General features: G+C 38.7%; 1 protein-coding gene across 1 annotated transcript; it reads left to right on the forward strand.

Annotated features, from left to right (window-relative positions):
• The first annotated feature begins 556 nt into the window (after nucleotides 1-556).
• Nucleotides 557-20112, forward strand: calm1a (calmodulin 1a). The gene is made up of 6 exons (XM_041812340.1): nucleotides 557-685; nucleotides 16153-16183; nucleotides 16286-16429; nucleotides 16525-16631; nucleotides 18631-18766; nucleotides 18970-20112. Exons 1-6 carry the CDS (start codon nucleotides 683-685, stop codon nucleotides 18996-18998), a joined length of 450 nt encoding a protein of 149 aa, XP_041668274.1. The 5' UTR covers nucleotides 557-682; the 3' UTR covers nucleotides 18999-20112.
• Nucleotides 20113-21672: the final 1560 nt, after the last annotated feature.

A 21672-nucleotide genomic window follows, 5' to 3' on the forward strand; every position in this document is an offset into this window, starting at 1 on the left:
ACAGAATCAAAATAAGGGTTTGTTTGTGTAGATATTCCCTGTGAAGGACTCCCGGGCCCCCTTTACTGAGGTCCAGGCCTCTGAAAGAGGCCCACCATCTCTTCATATCAAGAAAATAATACTAATATACATCCACTGTTTAGAAAAACATAACAACCATGACATTTATTATATGGGCATGAAATAATTGATGAAACATTATTTGTTGTAGAGGTTCTGATACTACAACTGTAGCGCACTAGTGCTAATATTATATTTATTTCTACAAGATAGACCATGTCCTGATACATGTTAGACCATTCAGATGTTGTTTCTTAAATAACGTTAGGAACAAATTCCGTTTGTTCATATTTGGTTTCATACTACGGTTAAGTAGTTATGACATTTTTAAACTTAAAAGAGGTGCTTCAAAATATATCCTTTCTAGCTTTGATTGCTTTATGCAAAAAAGAGAAGGTCCTCGTATTGCGCTTTGCCTGGGGCCTTCAAATGGCCAAAAACGCCCCTGAGCATACCTCATCGAAGGAGCCGTTTCCTCACACTGCGGAGGAATACACTTCACCATAGAGCGGTGGTTCGTCTTGCCCGCCCGCCCGCCTCTTGCAACCCTTGTTCAGTGGCAACCGTCCATTTCCTCTCTCCCTGTAGCGTTAGCAGACCAGCGTTTCCTACTTAACCAGACATGGTGAGTATATATTCAGCTGTTGTTTTTATACGACTTATAACTTTGTTGAGTTGATTAATAGTCACGTGGGGGTTCTTTAGTTTCTCTGTGAGTTGGTTTGTTAGGGTAATGTTGCATCCATTGCAGAGCGCGGGAGTAGAATGGACCCGGTTGTACCGATGGGATGGCTAACATTAGCCTATTAGCTAGCTGGTAACTCAGTGGTGGTGAGACAAGTGCATCTCGTCTCTGAGAAGGGGAAGCATGTCCCTGTTACATTTACTTATAACGCCAGCATCCGCCAGTGGGATTATAATGATGGTTAAACTTGGCAATACATTATGCTTCCTGTTACAGGTGGCCGCATATTGGCTGTGCTAGCTTCCAAAGTTAGCATCACAGCTACTGTCACATTCGCAACGACAGATTTTCCGGCATCTCGGAGTTGCAACGTTGTTCACATTTTCTATTCAAGAGTCGTTAGATTGTTCAGACAGTGATGCCGATTGCCTGTGATGACTCTGTCTATTTCTGATGCCGAGATTTGTGATTGATGTAATGTCTACGGCACAGGGAAGGAAAGTTGGTTATTGAAGAGTAACTATATCCCGGAGTTTCAGGTGGGGATGCTTTTATTCTGGAATTCCAAAAATGCCTTTATAATGTCATGGACAGGGCTGGGAGGGAGGGGGGGTAGACGCACCCACTCCCCCCTTCCTGCTGTCCCCATCAGCGATAACATCAGTCTGTAGTGCTTTTTCAGATTTGATTGTTAGCCATAATGCCATGACCACAGACGACTATGTAGACGTACCCGGAGCATAAACGATGGTTTATGCTCATGTAGAAGACTCACGTCTGTATATTGTCCTCTTTATTTTAAAAATAATCATGGTTTATTCCACTATCCTTGAGTGTCACTGCGACGTCTCTGACTGACTGAATCTGCGGCTACCCAAGAAACTTGGCTGTTATGCTGCTGCTAGTAAATGTAATCGTCTTTTTGGCATCATAAAACACGTAAATATATATACTCATACACACACACACACAAAAATATAAGAGTAAGCTTTTACTTTTTACATAACTCTTTTCACTAGCTTTATCACTGCTAAAGTAAATATATTGAATTTTCCCAAGAAGCAGAAATTAAAGTCAGTTTAACAAGTAAAGGACTTTAGAATAAACACAGTGAGAGAGCTCTATATGTCTGCAAAGCAAAGAGAATAATTGCTTAAAATAGTATTGTAAACAGTAAACCAAAAAGCACCTTTCTAAATATAAAATTCTCTGCTTTTAAAATTGCTTTTATTGTGAATATTAAGTCTACATGTCGCTCAGGCGTCGTTATCTCCCTTGCTCTGTATCTGTTTTCCTTCTTGAGTTGATATCCTTCAGGGGTGAATGTTTAAAATCATATCTTTGAGCTCAGATGTATTGATCATGTTACCAAATCAATCATTCTCAACACATTACAGCTGTAAGCCTGGGGGACAAATCAGGATGTGGACACCATAATAACTGAAGACTTTCCCAAATTTTAACTGAGAAAAGTATTTAATATTCAGGCGGGTTTGTGGTGTTTGCTAGTGTTTGCTTCTTAGCTAAACGTCAGCTCTGCTGTCTCAACAGGTGAGATTTATACTCTGCAGTTGTGCTTAATTGCTTTTCTCCAAAGCGTTACAGACAGGCAGACATTTCAAACATGATCCTTCCTTCATACAGAATCCACATGACATGATTTCTGAGGAAGACGAGAACTATAGGAGGTTTTGGCAGTGCTCCGTGTAACACACCTAGCTACCTAGCGAGCACCTGTAGCTAACGTAATGCGCAAGGGCTCCACAGACTGGTGCACTTGGACCTTTGATGAGAGGACTGGTTTGTTGATTTAGTTTGGTTTATCTTTACACTACTAATTCACCACAATCCTGGAAAATCACAGCATTTTCTCTGATTGGTTGAGCCTGCTGTTACCTGTGAAACAAAGGCGTTTTGTGCTACTAGTGAATTAACATGTATTTTTAATGGTTTAAGCAGGGAAAAGATTTTGGTTATAATGGTCATAGACAAGACACAGGTTTGTTTATCATCTTCCTTATTTTGAAAATTTATTCTCAATCTTGGGCAACAGCACTGCATTACTTATGATCTCTCTGTGTCACAGAAACATCTCTGATTGGTGGAGCTTGCTGTGACATGCATATTTCAGTTGCTTGTTTCTACATGTGAAGCTAACTTTTGTGAAAAAAGTCAGGAAAAAAATCAGTTGCAGCAGGTGGTTACAACCTGTAGAGGGCTGTCCCCATGCACAGTCTTTACACAGATAGTAGCTTTTTATTTCTTTGTTCTTAAATGTGAACACGTGGGCTTATAAGTGATCAACATTACTGCTAAAGTCTGAGGTTTTAGTTACTCTTAAAATACACATGAGTGAGGTTTGGTGGTTTTACAGGAAGACCTCTGCCTTTGGCCACGTCACTTCAGCTATTACATTGTAAACTTTCAATGAACAATTATACCGGATTATGCATTGTGTGTTACAATTTTAGATAACAGCTATCAAAGTACAACGTGAAATCATTGTCAGATCTGCAGCTGTAGCAACTGACAGTCATAAATGGCTCACAAAATACAGTTTTACAACCCAAACATGGTCACCTTACTACGGAGTTAACCACATTGGCTTGAACTACCTTTGCCCTCACCAGTACAAACCCGTTATTTAACCCTCAGGCCTCACTAGGGACATTTTTGTCCATTTGAGCAATTTTTTCCTCTTTATCTGCTCACCATTTTGGTTGTGTTAGTCCACGTGGTCTAATTATTTGTGACAAATTTCTTTCTTGGCAAATTTTCAAATTTCAATTTCAATTGCTCTAATAGGTCAGGGGAACACTGTGAAACAAATTTACAACCCTTTAAAGCCATTAAGGACAAAAATGTCCACTTCCAAAAAACTGCTATAAAAACTTTTTTTTTTTTTTTTTTTTTTTGCATAAATCTTTTAAACAACTTCAGCTGTGCTCAAAAGTAACAATCATTCAATCATTTTGAGGATTTTAACCCTTTAAATGCAAGTTTGATTACGTAAAATGTTTTCTGTTTTAAAAAAAAAGTGAAAAAATGTGATATCTTCCTCAAACTAAATGTTGGATGGCTTGGACATTATTTCTAAATCCAGCTTGGACATGTCAATGATTAGCCGAAAATTACTGTTTTGTGTTCTTCTTCTTCTTCTTTTAAAGAAAAATTATGACCATCCTGTAATCAAACTGGCATTTAAAGGGATAAAATCCTTATTATTTGATTATTTTGATCAGAACTGAAGTTGATCAAAAGATTTGACCCTAAAAAGCAGAAAAAAATATTAATGTAAATTATTTTTATTGCAATTTTTGGAAGTGGACGTTTTTGTCCTTAATGACTCGAAAGGGTAGTAAATTTTAAATCAGATACTACACAAAAAATGATAATGCATCAAAGTCAATATTTTGGCTAATCATTGACATATCCAAGCTGGATTTAGAAATAATGCCCCAGCCATCCAGCATTTGGTTTAAGGAAGATATCACATTTTTTCACTTTTTTCATAAAAAATACATTGACTTTAAGTAATCAAACTGGCATTTAAAGGGTTAAAATCCTCAAAATGATTGAATGTTTGGTAGTTTTGAGCACAGCTTAAGTTGTTAAAGAGATTTATGCAGAAAAAATATTAATCTGTAAAGTTTTGATAGCAGATTTTTGGAAGTGGACATTTTTGTCCATAATGGCTTTAAAGGGTAGTAAATTAAAGTGATGCCTGAAGGTTAAACACGTCTTTGCAGGCTTTTACAAATGCACAAATTGGCACAGTATAGATACTGGCAGATAATGGTTTGGAAGTTAATTGGCATTGGCAGATATGGCCATTTTTGCTTAGGCTATATTTACAGCAGAGGTATATTGGCAGAATGTGTGCTTGTGCTATCAACAGATTTAGAGGGTTTAAAGTGGAATCAAGAAACCTGTCTAAGCTTGAGTTTCTTCGTCATCATCCTATTTCTTTCTACTTAAAAGTGGGTTCAAAGGACTGAAGTTTTAGGTCTGGAACTACTGCTAGATTAATATTTTGCACTTGTGAAGCTTGAAGGCAGACTTTGTGTGTTGTTCAAGCTCTTTTTCAGGACTGTTTCAGGGAACCACCTGAAAGTTGTTTGTTAATTAATTTTAATTTGAAAATATAAGCTCCATAAGAGAGGAGTGCATTTTATTAATGCTCTACAGAGCTGACTATCTGTCTTCAGCATGTTACAGTGCTGTTAGTGGCTCTCTAACAGGCAGATAATGTTTGGTTTTACCGTTTCTGTGAATACACGTTGAATATAATGTGCATGCAATTCATGTAGTTCTTTAATGACTGAATGTTGGTGTTGTGAAAAGGAGTCATCTGTTATTTGTGGTATAATCAAATGCTGTTTGAATGCTGTGTTGAATCATACAGATTCAAGAGATTCACTTTTATTTCTTTACCCACTGTTACTTTAAGATGAAGTGTAGCTTACTGTTTAGGAAAACCAGCATGGCCTGCTTTACATGCTCTGCTGTGTGAGACCCACAAAATAATACTGTACACTTTAACTTGAGGGTGGAGGACTGTGTAGTGAGACTCAGCAGTGACATGGGGCAAACATCAGAGCTCTAAATGTCTGTAGTGACATTAACGGCAGCGCAGTTGCTTTTATAAATTCTCTAGTATGCTGTCACGTACTTTGTTGTACATCTGTTGTACACAGTGTCAATAATGTAATGTCAAGACGGGAGGACATAGCGTGGGTCCAAAAGCTCAAGAAGACGACAAAACCCCAAATTCTCCACCATGGAGATGGGATGGTTGTCCATAGTGAAGAATTCAACCACTTTTCTGTTATCTTTCCCTCCCTCAAGGGTACTTGTCCTTCCTCTTAGAGTCCAGAGTGTGTTGCTTCGGTGTAGCTGCCTGTTGGTATAGTGAAGTCCCCGTATTTTGCTGCATGTTTAGTTTGGAGATGACGGATCAAATTTGTAGCATTAAACGCAGCTCTGCTGCCACCACCTCGTGAAACTGCTGTGTTACCGATGCTGCAAGTAGCCACTAAACTGTTTTCACTCTCACGGCTGAAGTTTTTCCACACTGCCGACATTTTTAACACAGGAATGCTAATGTTGCTACTGCTACTGGTGTGTTTATGGCCTGTCGTAAATAGGGATGGGGATTAGTAATTTTTATTGATATTGATACCCTTATCAATACTCCTTATTGATCTGAGTCTTTATCGATACCACTATCAATACTTTTCTATAGTTTGGTGGAAAAACAAAATGGAGACAAATATTTACACTCGAAGTGGTTTTAGCTTAGTAGCACTTGAGTTAAAATGCTATGATTCAGTCTATACCATCTATCGTATAACCCTCAAATATGAAAACATTCTTCATATCCACAAATGTATTTATCAAGGTTTCTCGTCAAAAACTAAATTTTTCCATTTTTATGAGGCATTTGAACACATCATAACACATAGTATACAGTCGTCTACTTTACTGAGGTTACCTGAACGCATCATATTTTCTGTCTTTCAGCCTGTTAAGTTCGCTAATTAACTTCAATTCTGCTGATTCAACCACAGATCTCTACACTGGATTACTACTTTTAATAAACAGGACTTGATACAAAGTTTTGGAACACTTTAAGCATTTATCTGAGCAGCTGAAGAAGAAAACTGTCCTGAAGCAGCTAAAAGAGGGATATGAGAGCCTGTTAATCCCAGCGCAGGCAGATATTATTGCACGCGTCTTGTCTTATCAGCGTCTTTTTTCCTCAAACTGACAGTTAAAGGTACTTCATTCTGATGATGCACAATTGATTGTGCTTTTAGTTTATGTTCCCCTGGAAAGAACTGATGTATGTTTTTACAACAGTTATATCTTAAAATGACGTTACATCACAGAGCCTGTGAGACTCGATAGCAGTATCGATAAGCTGAAACGTTATTGATTTTCAGGTATTTCAAAAACACAGAACCGGGTCCTTAGACCCGGGTTTCAATCCCTGTCCCTAGTCATAAATTGTGCTCTGTCTACAACAGCTGAGGTAAATGATCAGCTGGGCTGATCGGATCAAATTTCTGATCTCTTATCAATTAAAATGCTTATATCAGCTCCGATTCGAGACATACAATCAGGATCGGGACGATCCTGCCTGAAACCATCACTGACTGTGAAAACTGAGCCTCTCTGATCAATGCTCCAGACTCAGGAACCTTGATTTCCAAATGAAATGCAAAATTTACTTTAAAACTCTTAAGGAACGTCAGTGTCGTATACGACATTAAAGTGCACAGTTTATAAAACCATTAATAGGTTTTGAACAATAAGTGATAGACGCTTATTGTTTTTTTTTTCGTGAAAGCTGACAGTTTTGCCGTTCATTTGCTACCTTGGACATCCTTGTAGCCCTAAAGGATGCCGTTCTAGCAAGCCTGGAACTTCGGTGACTTTTCAGAGTCTTTAAAGATTAAATCCACCACTTTGGAGCCGATTATAAATGCTGTTTTATCAATTTTTAATCCATTTTTCGATCGTGTTTTGATTTTCTTCTGCAGGGGCTGCCATCTTTGTTTTGGGCAGAGAGGTCATTTTGTCATGCAATGCATCTTAGGAGGATTTTCAACCAATCAGAAGGTGGTGCGTCTCTCACACCATGCTGTCTATAACTGTGCCTGCCCAGACTCTTTTATTTACTTTTGGAGACGGACTACAGAGAAATATGAACATGGAGCAAGCCCTGGAGTATCTGGAGGAACTGGACTCTTTTTTGACAGAGAAGACAAAGGAGACTCTGGAGAGGAGAGACCACTGAGCAACAGCTACGTTCCTTTCCTCCTTAGCCCAGATGAGATGCTGATAATGTTGCTGTGATTCAGGATCGCTTGACACTAGGAAAGGAAACTTGAAGCCCATTTCCTGGACAGATCTTTGTGTTGTGGCTCTTGATATACTGACTCCTCCTCATGGAGCTCCCCTAAACTCTTAAATCTGCTTTTTTTTTTTACAATCCTCTAAAAGTTGCACTCATCCATGACACTTGTGCATCTTTCCTTACCACACTTTTCCCTTCCAGTCAACTACCCATGAATATGCTTTGATACAACCTCTAAAAACAGATTGTCCTTTTAGCAATTGCCTTATATGGTTTACCCTCCTTGTAAAGGGTATCAGTGATTGTCAAGTCCATCAGTCTTCCCCATGATTGGAATTGAGTGTCCTGAACCAGAGTGAGAGAATGAAGGCTCAGGAAACTGTTTAACATTATCACAGAAACTTCTTCATTCCTTAAAGAAAAGAGATTTTTTTTTTAGATATTTACCCCTTTCCTACCTCTGGTACCAGATCTTGTTTGTCCCTGCAAAAGTCCTCAGGGAGTGTTGTCATGGTTTGTGGTTTGTTTGGGTGGAAGAAGCAGCTTTCACTTACATATGAAAGCTTTTAGCTTCATTAAACTTTGAGCTTCATATCGGCACCAATAAACAGATCCTATAGCAACAATTTGTTTAAAGTCTTGTTTTTAGTTGGTTGATTTTTTTGATTGTATCTTAAGTAAAATGTGGTCATTCAGTTTAATTTGATTCTCATTTGCTGGCTCATACTTCTTGACACATTTTCTTTGCCTGCATAACAGAATGGTTTGTGTCCAATGCTTTGTCCAGATTTGAACACTATTGCTAGTGCATTGTGGACTTGGCTCCAGACTTTAATTTATACAGAGGAATAACTGCTAAAATTATTTACCAGTATGGTTTTTATGCCATTTTGTGGAAATGATTGCAATTTTGACTGTTTCTTCATCTTTTTCTCTTTTTTAATGGCTACAGAGTTTAGCAATGTACCATCTTTTAATTACAGCTGTAATTTATAGCTTTATGGTTGCCTCAACCAAAGTTTTAGTTGCTATCAAACAGTATAGTACTGATACATGTAGTATAATAGCGTTGTTACAATTGAAATGTGCAATGTCTTTATTTTATGTGTCTTTATGTTAACTTGTTTGGCTGTTCCTTTATAGTTTAAAGGGTTTGAGAAAGTTAGATCTGTATCACTTTTATTTTGTTGATAAAACTGGTATGTATCACCATATTTAATCTGATATTGCTGGACATTATGAACGTAATTCTAGAGTAAAGCATGTTTTATGTAGGGATGCAGGATATTCTCGGCAGTATAGTGGTATCGGCCGATAATAGCTTTAAAAGTTCATTATTGTTATCGGCTGATAATAAAATTTATGCCGTTCTGTATGGCCGATAATTTGACGCCATAATTAAGTGCATGTGATGATGCCGGACGTGCGCGGACAACAAACTCAACTTGTCAGCTGTGGGGGAGAAGTTTGAGGTTTGGGAACAAGACAGCAAAGTAGCAGTTTGCATCACTTGTAAAGTAAACGTGGTGCAAGGAGGAGCACGACAACACGCCTTTAACACCACCATTTTAATTTTGCATCTAAAGAATCATCACCCTGATGAGTACAAGAACTTTAAGATAAAGAATGACGAAACTTGCGCATAAGCATAAGGGAAAGCGCATAAGCAGTCTCTACTAACGTCATTCAACAAAGCTAAAAAATGCAGCGCGACCACCCAAAGGTAAAGATCTTAACAGGAAAATCATTGAATTTATAGTTCTTGATAATCAGCCTTTCAGCGTGGTGGAATATACGGGCTTCCACGGGCTAATGATGCATTTAAAGCCCCACTACGTTATACCTAGCAGGCGCTTATAGCCTTACCTGAACTGCAAAGCTTTGTTTCCAGTCATGTAGAGAAGCTCCTCATTAAAGCTGAACATATTAGCTTCACCATGGATATATGGACATCAAGTGTCCATCCTGTTAGCATGTTGAGCCTCACTGCCTCAGTGGATAGATTAGAATTTCACTCTTAAAAAGCCTGTCCTGCACTCACAGTCCTGCTCACTCAGCAGCCGCAGTTGCAGCCGTTTTTGATCATGAACATGTTGAACATGTTTCGGATGTGGAAATAGAGAAAAAGAACATGCATGTCGTGCTACATGACAGTGCGTGAAACATGGCAAAAGTAACGACGGACTTCTGTGTGCCAAGTCTCCTGTGCATGGTGCATGAAGGTGTCTACAGCATTGGAAATGTGGGTGTCACTGGGTTGTTACAGAGCTGTTTACAGTGAAATACCCATTAAACTTGGTTGCTTAGTTAGTTAGTGCTGTTTAAAGCAGAATCAGATTGATTTAGAATCGATCTAAATTAAAAGCTATTTCTTTTTTGCACTGTGGAGCTCAGTGTCAGGAGGTTATTTTGCTGCTTTTCATTGCCCTCAAAGATGCAGATGACTTTGGTTGTACTGTTAAAAATACATGTAGCATTTAATGCACATGTAACCCAAAGACATTACTGTAAGTTTTCATTGGTGTAAAAAAGCAATGCATCCTTAATTTCTGATAAAAATCAAATGTTTTGTCTGTTTCCAAAATAATAGACCAATATTTTAAAAAATACTTGTATTACAGGATGGAATTGGTGTTTTTTACAGTGGAAAAAATACAATTAAACATCGGTATCAGCCAAAATGAGTTTTAAAATATCAACATATCGGCAAAAATCCAATATGGTGCATCCCTAGTTTCATGATTTAAGTTGGTGTATCAGCCAGCTGAGCTGCTGTTGATGAGATTCGCCCGATTTAAAATTTGTATGTCCGTCAGTTTTCATCACCTTCAAGGTAGTGTTGTGAGCCATTTCAATTGAAACACCAACACCCTTTAATTCAAACCAACTGAATAACACAGTAGTTCAAATCTTTTAAATCTGTCCTTCTCCAGTGTTCTTGGCCTGCTGGAGTATTAATCTAAAGTCTTTGTTTGCCTCTAGAAGTTTGTTCACTAACATGCTTAATCTGTTTTAAATGTGGAGTTTGAGATGTCCGTTGAATGAAAAGAGACAGTGACGCCACCCGAAATTTTTAGAGAATAGCTGGTTAGAAGGGATGCGCAACCATAGATTTTTGCAGATGTCTGATAGTATATTTACAATTCATTTGAGCTGATACTGATATTTATGTCATTTAGACCAGAACCTCAGTCCTTAGAACATGCAGTTTGAAATTTGAGGATGAACAAATGTCTTTAAAGTGTAAGAAATGATGACGAATGAAGAAAAAGACTTCAGCTGACCTAGCTCTATTGGTCCAACCTAGAACCCCATTAATTATTTGCTCCTTTTATCCTAAAAGGTGGTGACTCATGGCCTTTTTTTAGCTACTCAATAGATTATACAAATAAGATATTGGAGTTTTTAAGTAACGCTCTATCAAGTTAATTGGGCCAAAGTTGACATTATTTCACTCAAAGAGCCCTTTTTAAAATGTTTTTGTGTTTGGTATTTTGGTCATTCACAAACCTGTAGTATACATTTTTGTAGTTATCTGTTGGTTAAATAAACCACCCTAGATACAGATTGTGTGCAGTTGCTATAGCAATGTTGCTGTAAAAGGACCGTACTTTGGAGTAGTCAGTAGGATTAAAGACATCCCTGCTGCACTTATCATGTTTCCTTTTAATCTGTGAGATTGTTTTATAGAAGGGAGGCTTGCCTTACTGTTGTTGGGTGTGTGTGGAGCCAATTTTAAGTGAGAATATTTTGGAAACCAACCAGAAATTGTATGGTTTGCGCAGTCAGCTTTGATAACTGTAATGTGAGCAAATAGGGTCATCTAGACCATGTCTACATAAACTGTCCTGAGATAATGTAATGATTTTGTACTATATAAAGAAGAAAGTGCTGATTGATTGAACATATGTGTACATTTTCACAAAGCAGGTTTCCCTTTGTCTCTACATTTCCACCTTCTTTATGGTGCAGTGATTATAAGGAAATAAATGTGATCATAGCAATGAGTCAGCACATTTTGATCTGTTAATGACCAATCAGTAATAGTAGCTGTAATGATCAGTACATTTAAAAAGACCTTTAATTTCCAAGTCAAAGGCTTATCTTCTACATTCTGTTCAGTTTCGTAAGAGTAAATTAAGGGGCTCCATGACACACTTGCACTAACAGGAACATGGTTTGAATTGCTAGGCATCAGAGCGGCTTGTGAGGAATTTGGCCAGGGTATTAGAGGGGTTTGCAGCTTGTTAACCATGGATAAAGCACACAAATGCACGCAGATCATCCATGTCATTATCATTAGAAAAATTCTTATAGCCTTTTTATTATTACCTGACAGTTTTAATGCTTTATAGATTTAATCTTTGATTTTTGACAAGAATTTTCTCTATTGTTTAGGTCAGAAAAATAGCTTACATAATTTTACAAGGTTCGGACATCTATTCTAACAGTACAGTTATTATATTTTTTTGACATATAGAAATCATTCTCAAGTTTCTAAGTGTCATTATTTAATGATATAACATTGTGAAAACAAATACTTTAATGTGGGGCTTCTTTTTCTCAGCAATTAATTTGCAAATATTACTCATATCGATAAAGTTGATGATTATTTCAAAATGGAAAGAAAGGAGAAGGTTCACAGTTCAGTGTAATTTTTGAATATTAAATGTTGCCGGTGGCTGAGGATACTATAGCTGTCTATTCTGAATTGAATTTCAATCATTTTTTATTAAACTGTAAAGCACCATTCTATACTAAATGTTCACAAGACATTTTACAAAAACGCCAGGTGTAGAATCACCTTTCTGTTATATTAGCTACAAAACAAGATAAAACTTTAATCCACCATGAGCACAGTATGTGGCTATACTAAGCAAAGTTACCGTGGCAAGGTAAACAAGCAATAAGACTGGTGAAAGCTTGATTCAATCAGTGATGAGTACAAGGCAATGATCCTCTTTTATAACTGAGTAACTTATTTCATGTTAGTTTTGCAACTATTGCTATTTAAAAAAGGCTTGTGTGCAGGACCCGATGATTTCAGCAATCATGGAATTGCAGACAGAACCACAGAATTGACAAATAAAAACAGAATCTACTGTTAAATGTGGACTTAATTTGACTGAAGTGCTTTTTTCATAAGAAAGTGAAATGTACATCAAACCCGAGTGTTGATTATGAAGGCCTTTGGGCAATGTTACATATGAGTACCAGTTAGCTTAATTCCCTGTTTTCCTTTGTTTTTTTTTGCTCACTGTCCTGAGTACAAAAATGCAACCAGTGTCAGCTGGTTACACTCCTAGTTGGAAAAAAGCTCAGCTTTGGGTAAAGCACTTTGGCTTGTCATTATCACTTCTGCCTCACTGATCAATCAAAATCAAGATGAGATGGGACTTAAAATGCTACCTTTATAACAACAGTGGTGGGAAGTGAACTAACCTGGCTTGTAGGGGTGTAACGGTTCACAAAACAAGGTCACAGCTCATATCTCAGTTTTGGGTCATGTTTTGGTACAGGACCAGTTCAGCTGAAAAAACGCAACATAAAAACCCAGACTTAATGTCCTAGGTTTACCAAATTTGTTGCTTTTAACGGACTGTAGTGTAGCTAAAAGTTTTTTCCCATGTTGTGGTATTTAAAACTAGCTTTGATAGTTGGTACAACCTTTGAAACAAGAGGGAAACTAGGAGAACAAAAAACTTTGTTGTGACATGACTTGATGCATTTATCTGACTGATGTTTGTCGTAATTTACTGGTGAGAAGTACTATGAAACAGAGTTTGTGGGCTCTGCCAGCGTAGAAAGGGCTGTCTGTGGACACGGACCCTTGTGTGTTAAATGTAGGACAACTTTTAATAATTTAAAAAATACACATTGATTTAAGCATTAAATAAGAACTTCCACAGCCCAGTTGATGTATTTTTTCCTTCAGATGTCCTGCTGGAAAGATTTGTTTGTTTGAGTTGGTGTGCTCCTCGTAAGAAAATCGGTGAAACAGTGTTTATAGGGGCCCCTGTCAGGGTGGGGGGCATTTGGTTTGACCCATGATGATCTAGGGGGACAGATGACCAGCCAACTGATCCCCCCTAGGAGCGGCAACTGTAGTGTTTGGATGAAAGGCAACCAGCTAACGTATGCCTATAAACACGCACACAAAACCCCTGTGACCCCCCAAAGTCTGGACACTGTTACTCTCACACATCTTCAATTAATTTTCATGACACATTTGAGTGACCTCCACTGGCAAGGCCATCTGGCCCCTGCACACACGCATTCTCTTCCGCTGTCAAAGTGTTGAAGGCTCTTCATCTGTTGAACTACAGCAGGAGGTGGTTACCTCTTCATGTGTCCATCTTTACTGTACATGTGACAGTTAAGCACTCACACTGACATGGAGGCACAGGGAGCACAGTCCTCCAAGGTCTCACTCTGTTGGAATCGGGTACAGTCGGAGAGAAAGGGTGTCTGGTCACGTACACTCACATTGCTGCAAGACCAGGAGAAAGAGAGATTAACCATTAAGCAGGTTGCCAGGTTTAACAGCAGACAGAGTTATTGAGGGACAGACAACTAACCTGGACGACATCCATGGAAGGACCTGCTTCCAGCAGAGAGACATCAGCTGTCAGGTCGGTCCCGATCCACTGTCCACTGCTTCTTTGGAGGACCTGTGAAAACTTCTGATACCTATCCAGCAGTACTCACTCTGGACCAATCAAAAGACAAGTCCTGCAATTATCCAGTCAGCTGATTTTTGTATTTTTTTAGAGGACTATTAAATTTAAGTCAGTATATTTTCCCTTGCTTCTCCAATAATGTGACTATTTGGAGATGTCAGAATCTGCTGTTCACCTTCCTGTTTTTATTCTCTTTCAAATCAGGAGCAACTGATAGATGTCTGGCTATAATTTTTTTCATTCACCTATTCCTCCCATCCTAAGACAGCATTCCTGCCCTTACTGCCATAACCCCCACATTATGCTGCCTCAAAAAGTTGCTCTCTTTCCTGCTGAGGATGACTTTGTGAGCCTGTCCACTGTCTATGACCTCCTTGACGAACAAGAGCAATACTTCACTGAGCTCCTTCAGCAGCAGGAAAGGAACTACAGAGCCTTCCTGCAGATGTTGATGGACACATCATCCAGCCGAATGGACAGTCTGGTCAGAGAGATGCAGGACCTGAGGAACTGTCTTCAGACAACTAAGACCGAGCTGGCAGAGGTTAAAAAACAGGGTGTCCAGAACAGCAAGCGGACCGAGTGTCTGGCTGAAGGCTTGGTGATGGTGCGGGGGGCGGTGGATGGCCTCAGTGTAAAAGCAGGAGCAACTGGAGGAGGCTCAGGAGGAAGAGGTGTGGATCTGAAGCAGCGCAGAGGAGGTGCCGGGTTAAGGCTAGATGGAGGAGGACGAGGGATTGGAGGCAGAGGTGGACATGTGAAAAAACCAGAACCGAAAGCAATGAAGCTGGTGGCAGACCTTACAGATATCCAGTTTGATGATATAAAGGTTGTACTCTGATTCACAGATGCATATCAAAATGAATTAAATAGCCAACAATGTTATGAAAAGTAGGTATGTTGTTAAAAAGGCTATTTGTAGCACAGATTTTGTAGAATCTGTTCCTGTTGGTATTTAAGTGTGGTTGCTGCTAGGGATGTACTGATGCATCAGTTTAACATTGGGATTGGCAGATATTGACCCTGTTGACAGACATCAGCCTATTGTCAAATAATGAAATGTTCACTGATGTCAGTAGCCCAGTTTTTGCTGTTGTGCGGTATTAAATGCTAGTTTTCATTAGTAACCTTGTTTATTCTTTTTTCAGCCTTTTAAGGCATTTTACCTTATTACCACTTATTCAACAAGCAGAGCTAGCAGTTTAGCACCTGGCTTTTCCCAAATATATTCAACTCAGACGCAGTGTTGGATGCAAATTATTAGCGTATTTGGGATGCAGCATTCACAGCACTTTAAGATTCGAGAATGCGATAGCTGAAGAAATTGAGCTTTTCCATGCGATCAGGATCATACTCTTGTACATTTGTGGGAGCAGTTTGTTTAAAGGGATTCTGAAAAGCACTGGCATTATAGATGTTATAAAGCATCATCAATCCAATTTAAATTCATTATTTTAGTTTCAGATTTACTGTTGTGTCATTATTGCTTTATGGTTTTGGGGAAAATACTTTCCCCTACCCCTTTAAGAAATAGTGGTCCTAAATGGAGGTGGATTGAATCTCTGGTCTCAAGTTGTTTTCCTCTGCTTAGTCATTTTTGTGATACAGAATACGTGCTTTGTATTTAGTGTTTTTGTGGCAACAACTATTGATGTTTGATTACTTTTGTGACTGCTGTTTCAGATTTTCTGATAGCAGTGAAGAAGTTATTTAGCTGGGGGAAAATCAATAAATTTGTTGCTAAACTGTTTATTTAAACCTGTCACTGTTTGTGTCGCCACTTTATACTGATTTATGAAGCTAATTAAGCATTTAAAAGTCTTTTAATTCTCCTTTTCTTTTGTCTTTGTGTTTTGGGTTCCCAGGCTGACCAACTAACAGAAGAGCAGATTGCAGGTAAGGTAACAATATGAAAGCATTACTTCTCATCATCATTTTCTGGATATGTTTATATATCATTGGATCTCATCCTCTCCTCTCTACCCCTCCCCTGCTCAGAGTTCAAGGAGGCCTTCTCCTTGTTTGATAAGGATGGAGATGGGACCATCACCACAAAGGAGTTGGGCACAGTCATGAGGTCACTGGGTCAAAACCCAACTGAAGCTGAACTCCAGGACATGATCAACGAGGTGGACGCAGATGGTACGCTGGTTCTGCTGCAACTTGTGTAGAGATGTAGTGAAAGCTGTTGTTTGTAGATCTGTAAACAATATTGACTGACTGTCTGCTCTCCCAAGGCAACGGGACCATTGACTTCCCCGAGTTCCTGACAATGATGGCAAGGAAGATGAAGGACACTGACAGCGAGGAGGAGATCAGAGAGGCATTCAGGGTCTTTGATAAGGTAGGCCTTTGTGTGTGTGTGTTTTGAGATTTTAAGATTTAGCTGAAACATATTGGATTAGATGATGTTGGGTTTTGTTATCATCTGTTAAGCATTAATACACAATGACATATATTCTGAAATCAGCTTTCCCTAAGCCAACGCTGACAGTATCCTTTTTATGTTCAGAGATTCCTCAGTCACTGTAAATGGTAGAAAAAAAAAATTCTATTCACCTGAGTTTTTGCTGTCTTCCAAAAACTTCTACACATTGTTGCCACAACATGCTAGTGTCTTAGAAGCAAATAAGTTACTTGGGGGGCATTTTAGGTCAAATTACTATTCAAAATGTACTGGCAATTGTTCAAATTTAATGCAAAGTCTTGCCCTTGACTAATTTTATCACACATGCACAGTGATGTACATCTTAGTTTGTTAGCTTGATGCTAACATATACTGTAAAAACCAGTGTATAGAAGCTATTTTATTCATCTAAAACATTTTACCAGGGCAACTATTGTACCAGAATAAAGTGCTGTAACACAAGCTGTAAAGTGCCACCACCAACATCACTCATAGCACAAGACCTGACATTATGGGAAATACCCCTTTTCCATTATGTATTGCAAGCAGCTATTTCAGTGCTCACAGCATTCTAGGATACATAGCAACACAGACCAGATCATTGGGTGTTGACCCCACTTTGTACTATCTTTTCTCTGTCATTAGGTCTAAATCATGCATGTGGACAAAAATGAATACACTAAGTAAATAAGCCTTATTGAATGCTGGTTCGATTGAAAAGACTGCTCAGTTAAAGAAAAAAAGGGGCCGGCACAAGTTAGCAGTACAATTTGCTGGCTGTGTGTTTGTCACTTTAACAATTGCTGTGGACTGTGAGCTCAACTATCATGTTTTATCCAGCAAGAGTGTTGAAAATGAGCTTCACAATGGCACAGAAACTGCATGGTGTGGACTTTGCTGAATACATTTTAAACCTACAGAAATACAGTATAAGCTCCCCTCTGCAATATCCCCGAAAAACAGCCTGTTTGTTGTACACCAGTGCAACCTTTAATCTGGATTTTAGGGAAGAGAAACTGACCTTATATACGACAACGTTAGGGAAAATAGATCAGTTTCTCAAACTTTTTTCTTGTGACACACTTTTTACAGAGTACAAGCCATCACAACCCAACGACTTTTGGTTAGCTGGTGGTTGGTGCTAGCTTGGATAATGTTAATTCTGAGTTCAAGCTGATACTCTCTGTTTTACAAGCCTGGAAAAAGCCACTTCACCTCTGCCACTTTGGCTTTCTGTACATGCTCAGTCCCTGGGGTCTTTGGTTGCTGTCTGATCCGGAGCAATGTTTCTTTTTTATTAGCCAAGCATCAATAACTGTGACTGTAGCTCTTTTACCATCCAGTTGCTGATAGCACGTTGTTTTTTGTTTTATTATAGTGCAGAAGGTGAGCATTGTAGGGTGGAGCCCCCCATGTGGCTGTAATGAGTACTGCAGACATAAATGCCGCATTAGATACAGTAGCAAAGAAATTCTGAGAACTCATTTGGTGACCCAAAACAAATCTCCCACGACCCAACTGTGGGTCCTGACCCAGAAGTTTGGAATTTGTGAAACAGGTTGTTCCTTAAATTAAGAGATACTTAATTAGTTTAAAATCTCCAGTGTGTTCTTATTCTATTGTTGTTCAGTGGCTAGGGAGTAGAAACAGGTAGGAAGGCACTAAAATCAGCTGCTGGTAAAAACAAAAGTGTTTTTAAGATAAGACCAAAGATCAAAATGAACACCCTGATGCTTCATTTATTAAGGACTATTTCATGATTGGAAAGTCATGACCCATCACAAGTTGATTCCTTTTAGAAGGAAAGACGCGATGGTGATCGCTTATCAGTCCTACCTTGATAGACTGTGTAAATGGACCTACAGAAACTTGCTGAAAACTGTCTCCTATCTAGTCTGTGTGTGACTGACTGTTGTGCGATATGTTTGTTGGGCAGGATGGCAACGGTTACATTAGCGCTGCAGAGCTGCGTCATGTGATGACTAACCTGGGCGAGAAATTGACAGATGAGGAAGTAGACGAGATGATCAGAGAAGCAGACATCGACGGAGACGGCCAGGTCAACTATGAAGGTACAAGAAAGCAACAACTTCTGCACTGTTTTAATTCTCCAAGTCTGAGAGTAAATGATGTTTTGGTGTAAGTCTAAATCTTATAAGCTAATCATTTTGTCTCTGAGGGAGGGTGTGATAGCTGGTTTTGATGTCATGGTTTGTTAGTGTTGTATTTGACCAGCTGAACTGATGTTTTTCTATTGTTTTGTTTTCCTCCACAGAATTTGTTCAGATGATGACCGCCAAATGAACTGGGCTCACATTAAAGACAAAGAATCAGTTCAATGTTTCACTTACCTCTTATTGCAAAAATCTACATTTATTCATACTGTTCTGTATAGACAACTTAAACTGAATGTTGGAAAACTGAAATTCTGTTCATATTAACAAGCTCAAAAAGACAAAAAGAAAATCCTAAATGAATCTGCATGTACTGGCTTGTATCCCCTGCCCCCCAGCGCTGTGCTGCCCAATCAGATCTCAACATGTTAGCCGAGCAGCCTCCCTGCAGCTGGCTGGTTTGGCCTCTGCTCCTCTGCTTCCTGGTTCCATCTGCCTGATGTCATGATGATTCTATGGGCTGGCCAATCGCATTTCTTCTATGACTTCCTGTTTTCTTTCTTTCTGTTCTTCATGCATGCAGCTTTAGATGGGTTACTGTCAGGGGCCCAGTGACAGAAGGCTGTTGTTGGGTCTCAGGTTGGCCTGGGGCCCACAGAGAGGAGGGAGGGGTTTGTTGTTGGATGGATGGGAGTGAGTAAACCAGCGGAGACATTGCAGTTTGCTTACCTAAATGAAGTCAGTGACGACAGAGATATTTTTAAGAAAAATATTAAAATGGAATAAATAAGAACTCATTTTAGATTCTGTGTTTCTGGCATGTCAGGATACTCGCTTTATCCTTTGTGTGTTTACCTTTTTGAGGGTGAAGCCGGGGTGGGGTGTAGATTTGAGCCCCTTGGGTGTTGGCTGTGCTCCAGATTATTTGGAGGGGTTGGGGAGGGTTTAAAGATGACGATAAACATGATGGATTTTTGGGGCAATTTTGCAGAGTTGGATTACAAAATAAGAAGTTTGAGTCAGTCGTAAAGTGAGTGTTGGTAACAGCATATTGCTTCAAAGATTGCATGTGTATCAGGATTCTACCAGGGGATGATTTCAGTTTAGTGGGGACGGGGTCGGTGCTTTGCGGCATTTCTATCTTGTGTTTGTGTGTGAGTTTGCGTGTGTAAGTGTGCGTGTGGGTGTGGGTGCGGCGAGGCCCGGCCCAGTCCAACTGTTCTGTTCAGTTCAGTTGATCTGCATTCCAAGTTGTACATGCTAGTCTTTACATTTTGTTTTTCCAATAAAATGCCATGAACTAATGTCTTGTGCTGGCTCTTGTTCTTTTCCTAAGCTTTCCTCTTAGTGAAGTCTGTGGGTGAGGTGCTGCGTTATTATGACTCAGCTGTGCTACTTTCTACATGTAATGTCCTTCTGAGTGAAATGTAAGCACCTCTAGGCTCTGAAGCCCACATGATGACATTTAAGATCGGGGGATAGGTCAGAATTATACATTTTTGTATGTAGTTGCCATAGGACCACATAGTTGGTCAGGTTTTCAAGCAGAACAGAAAACAAGAAAATTGCATTAAATCTAAGTGGTTACAGAGTAGGAAGATCAAAGACAAGTTGTGAAACTATGATTTTTATAAAATGACCTACAATGATGTGGAAAAACTTTGTGTTGGGGCTAAAATGAGGGCAGATTTATGGTATTTTTTTACAAATATTGCAATTTTTATATAGAGGAATTTGTATTTAGTATGAAGAAAAACACATTAGGGCGATAAAATGAGATCAAAATATATAATTTAAGAACTTGCTCCACTTTTAATTGAGCATAAAGCAAATACAACTCCATTACAAAACACCCGAAAGCTTCTAGGAGGAATTAATGAAGAAAACACACCTGGCAGTAAAAACATGCATCAGATCAAGAGGGCATTTCCTGTACTCAGTTCTCCTCTGGTTACCCACAGATTTCAGGTCTCTTCAGGTTTAGGCTCTGAATAGGCCAGTTAAACCAAAATTGTGTCAGGCTGAAATGTGAAATTTTGCTTAAAACTTTCTAGCAGATAGCTGAATTAGGGCTGGGCAATTAATCACAAATTAGATTAAACCGCAATTTGACCTGCTGCAATTTTCAAATTGCAGAAGGTGAAATAGCTTTTGAACCTTAAACTTGTGTCATAATACCAGTTTAAAACATTTTGGCAGAAGAGATGCTATGAATTACATATCATGCAATCATTCTAGTGGCATATTTTGATAAAAGTGTACCAAAAAATCAAATGTTCTTCATTTTTGTTTGTTTTTCTTGTTAAATACAAGAAATATATAAAAATTATCATTCTCTTTAATATATCATTCATATCCAATTTGCAAAATGAGTCAAAATCATCACAATTAGATATTTCTTCAAAATTGTTCAGCCCTAGTTTAGTCTAATATTGTGTTTGTTATAGTTTAGAACCAATTATTGCATGTTTTTGTTGGTAAATACATGCAACGAGGAACTAAAGAAATAATCGCAAATTGGGTAAAAACAATCGCAATTAGATTATTTTCTCATATCGTTCAGCCCTAACCTGAAGGTTTTTGTGACAAAGTGACTGGTATTTGGAACAGCTCGTAATTCTCTCCAATTTAACTAAAACCCCAGTTCCACACAACAAAACCTGCCTGTTCAAATTAACCCTGTCAGAGATAATACTGACACTTTAGCAGTATCTATAAGGGTCCACAACTTAACGCTTATTCAGTGGCATTATTGACTCTTTTTGGAGTTAAAAATCGACTCTTCTTGACACTGGCAAATGTTACTTTAGCTTAATACTTGTTTGCAGTGTTAGAATTGTGCTCTGTCAGTGCATCATTTCCAT

The sequence above is a fragment of the Cheilinus undulatus genome, linkage group 18 (genome assembly GCF_018320785.1).
Source record: "Cheilinus undulatus linkage group 18, ASM1832078v1, whole genome shotgun sequence".
In the NCBI taxonomy this organism is placed as follows: domain Eukaryota; kingdom Metazoa; phylum Chordata; class Actinopteri; order Labriformes; family Labridae; genus Cheilinus; species Cheilinus undulatus.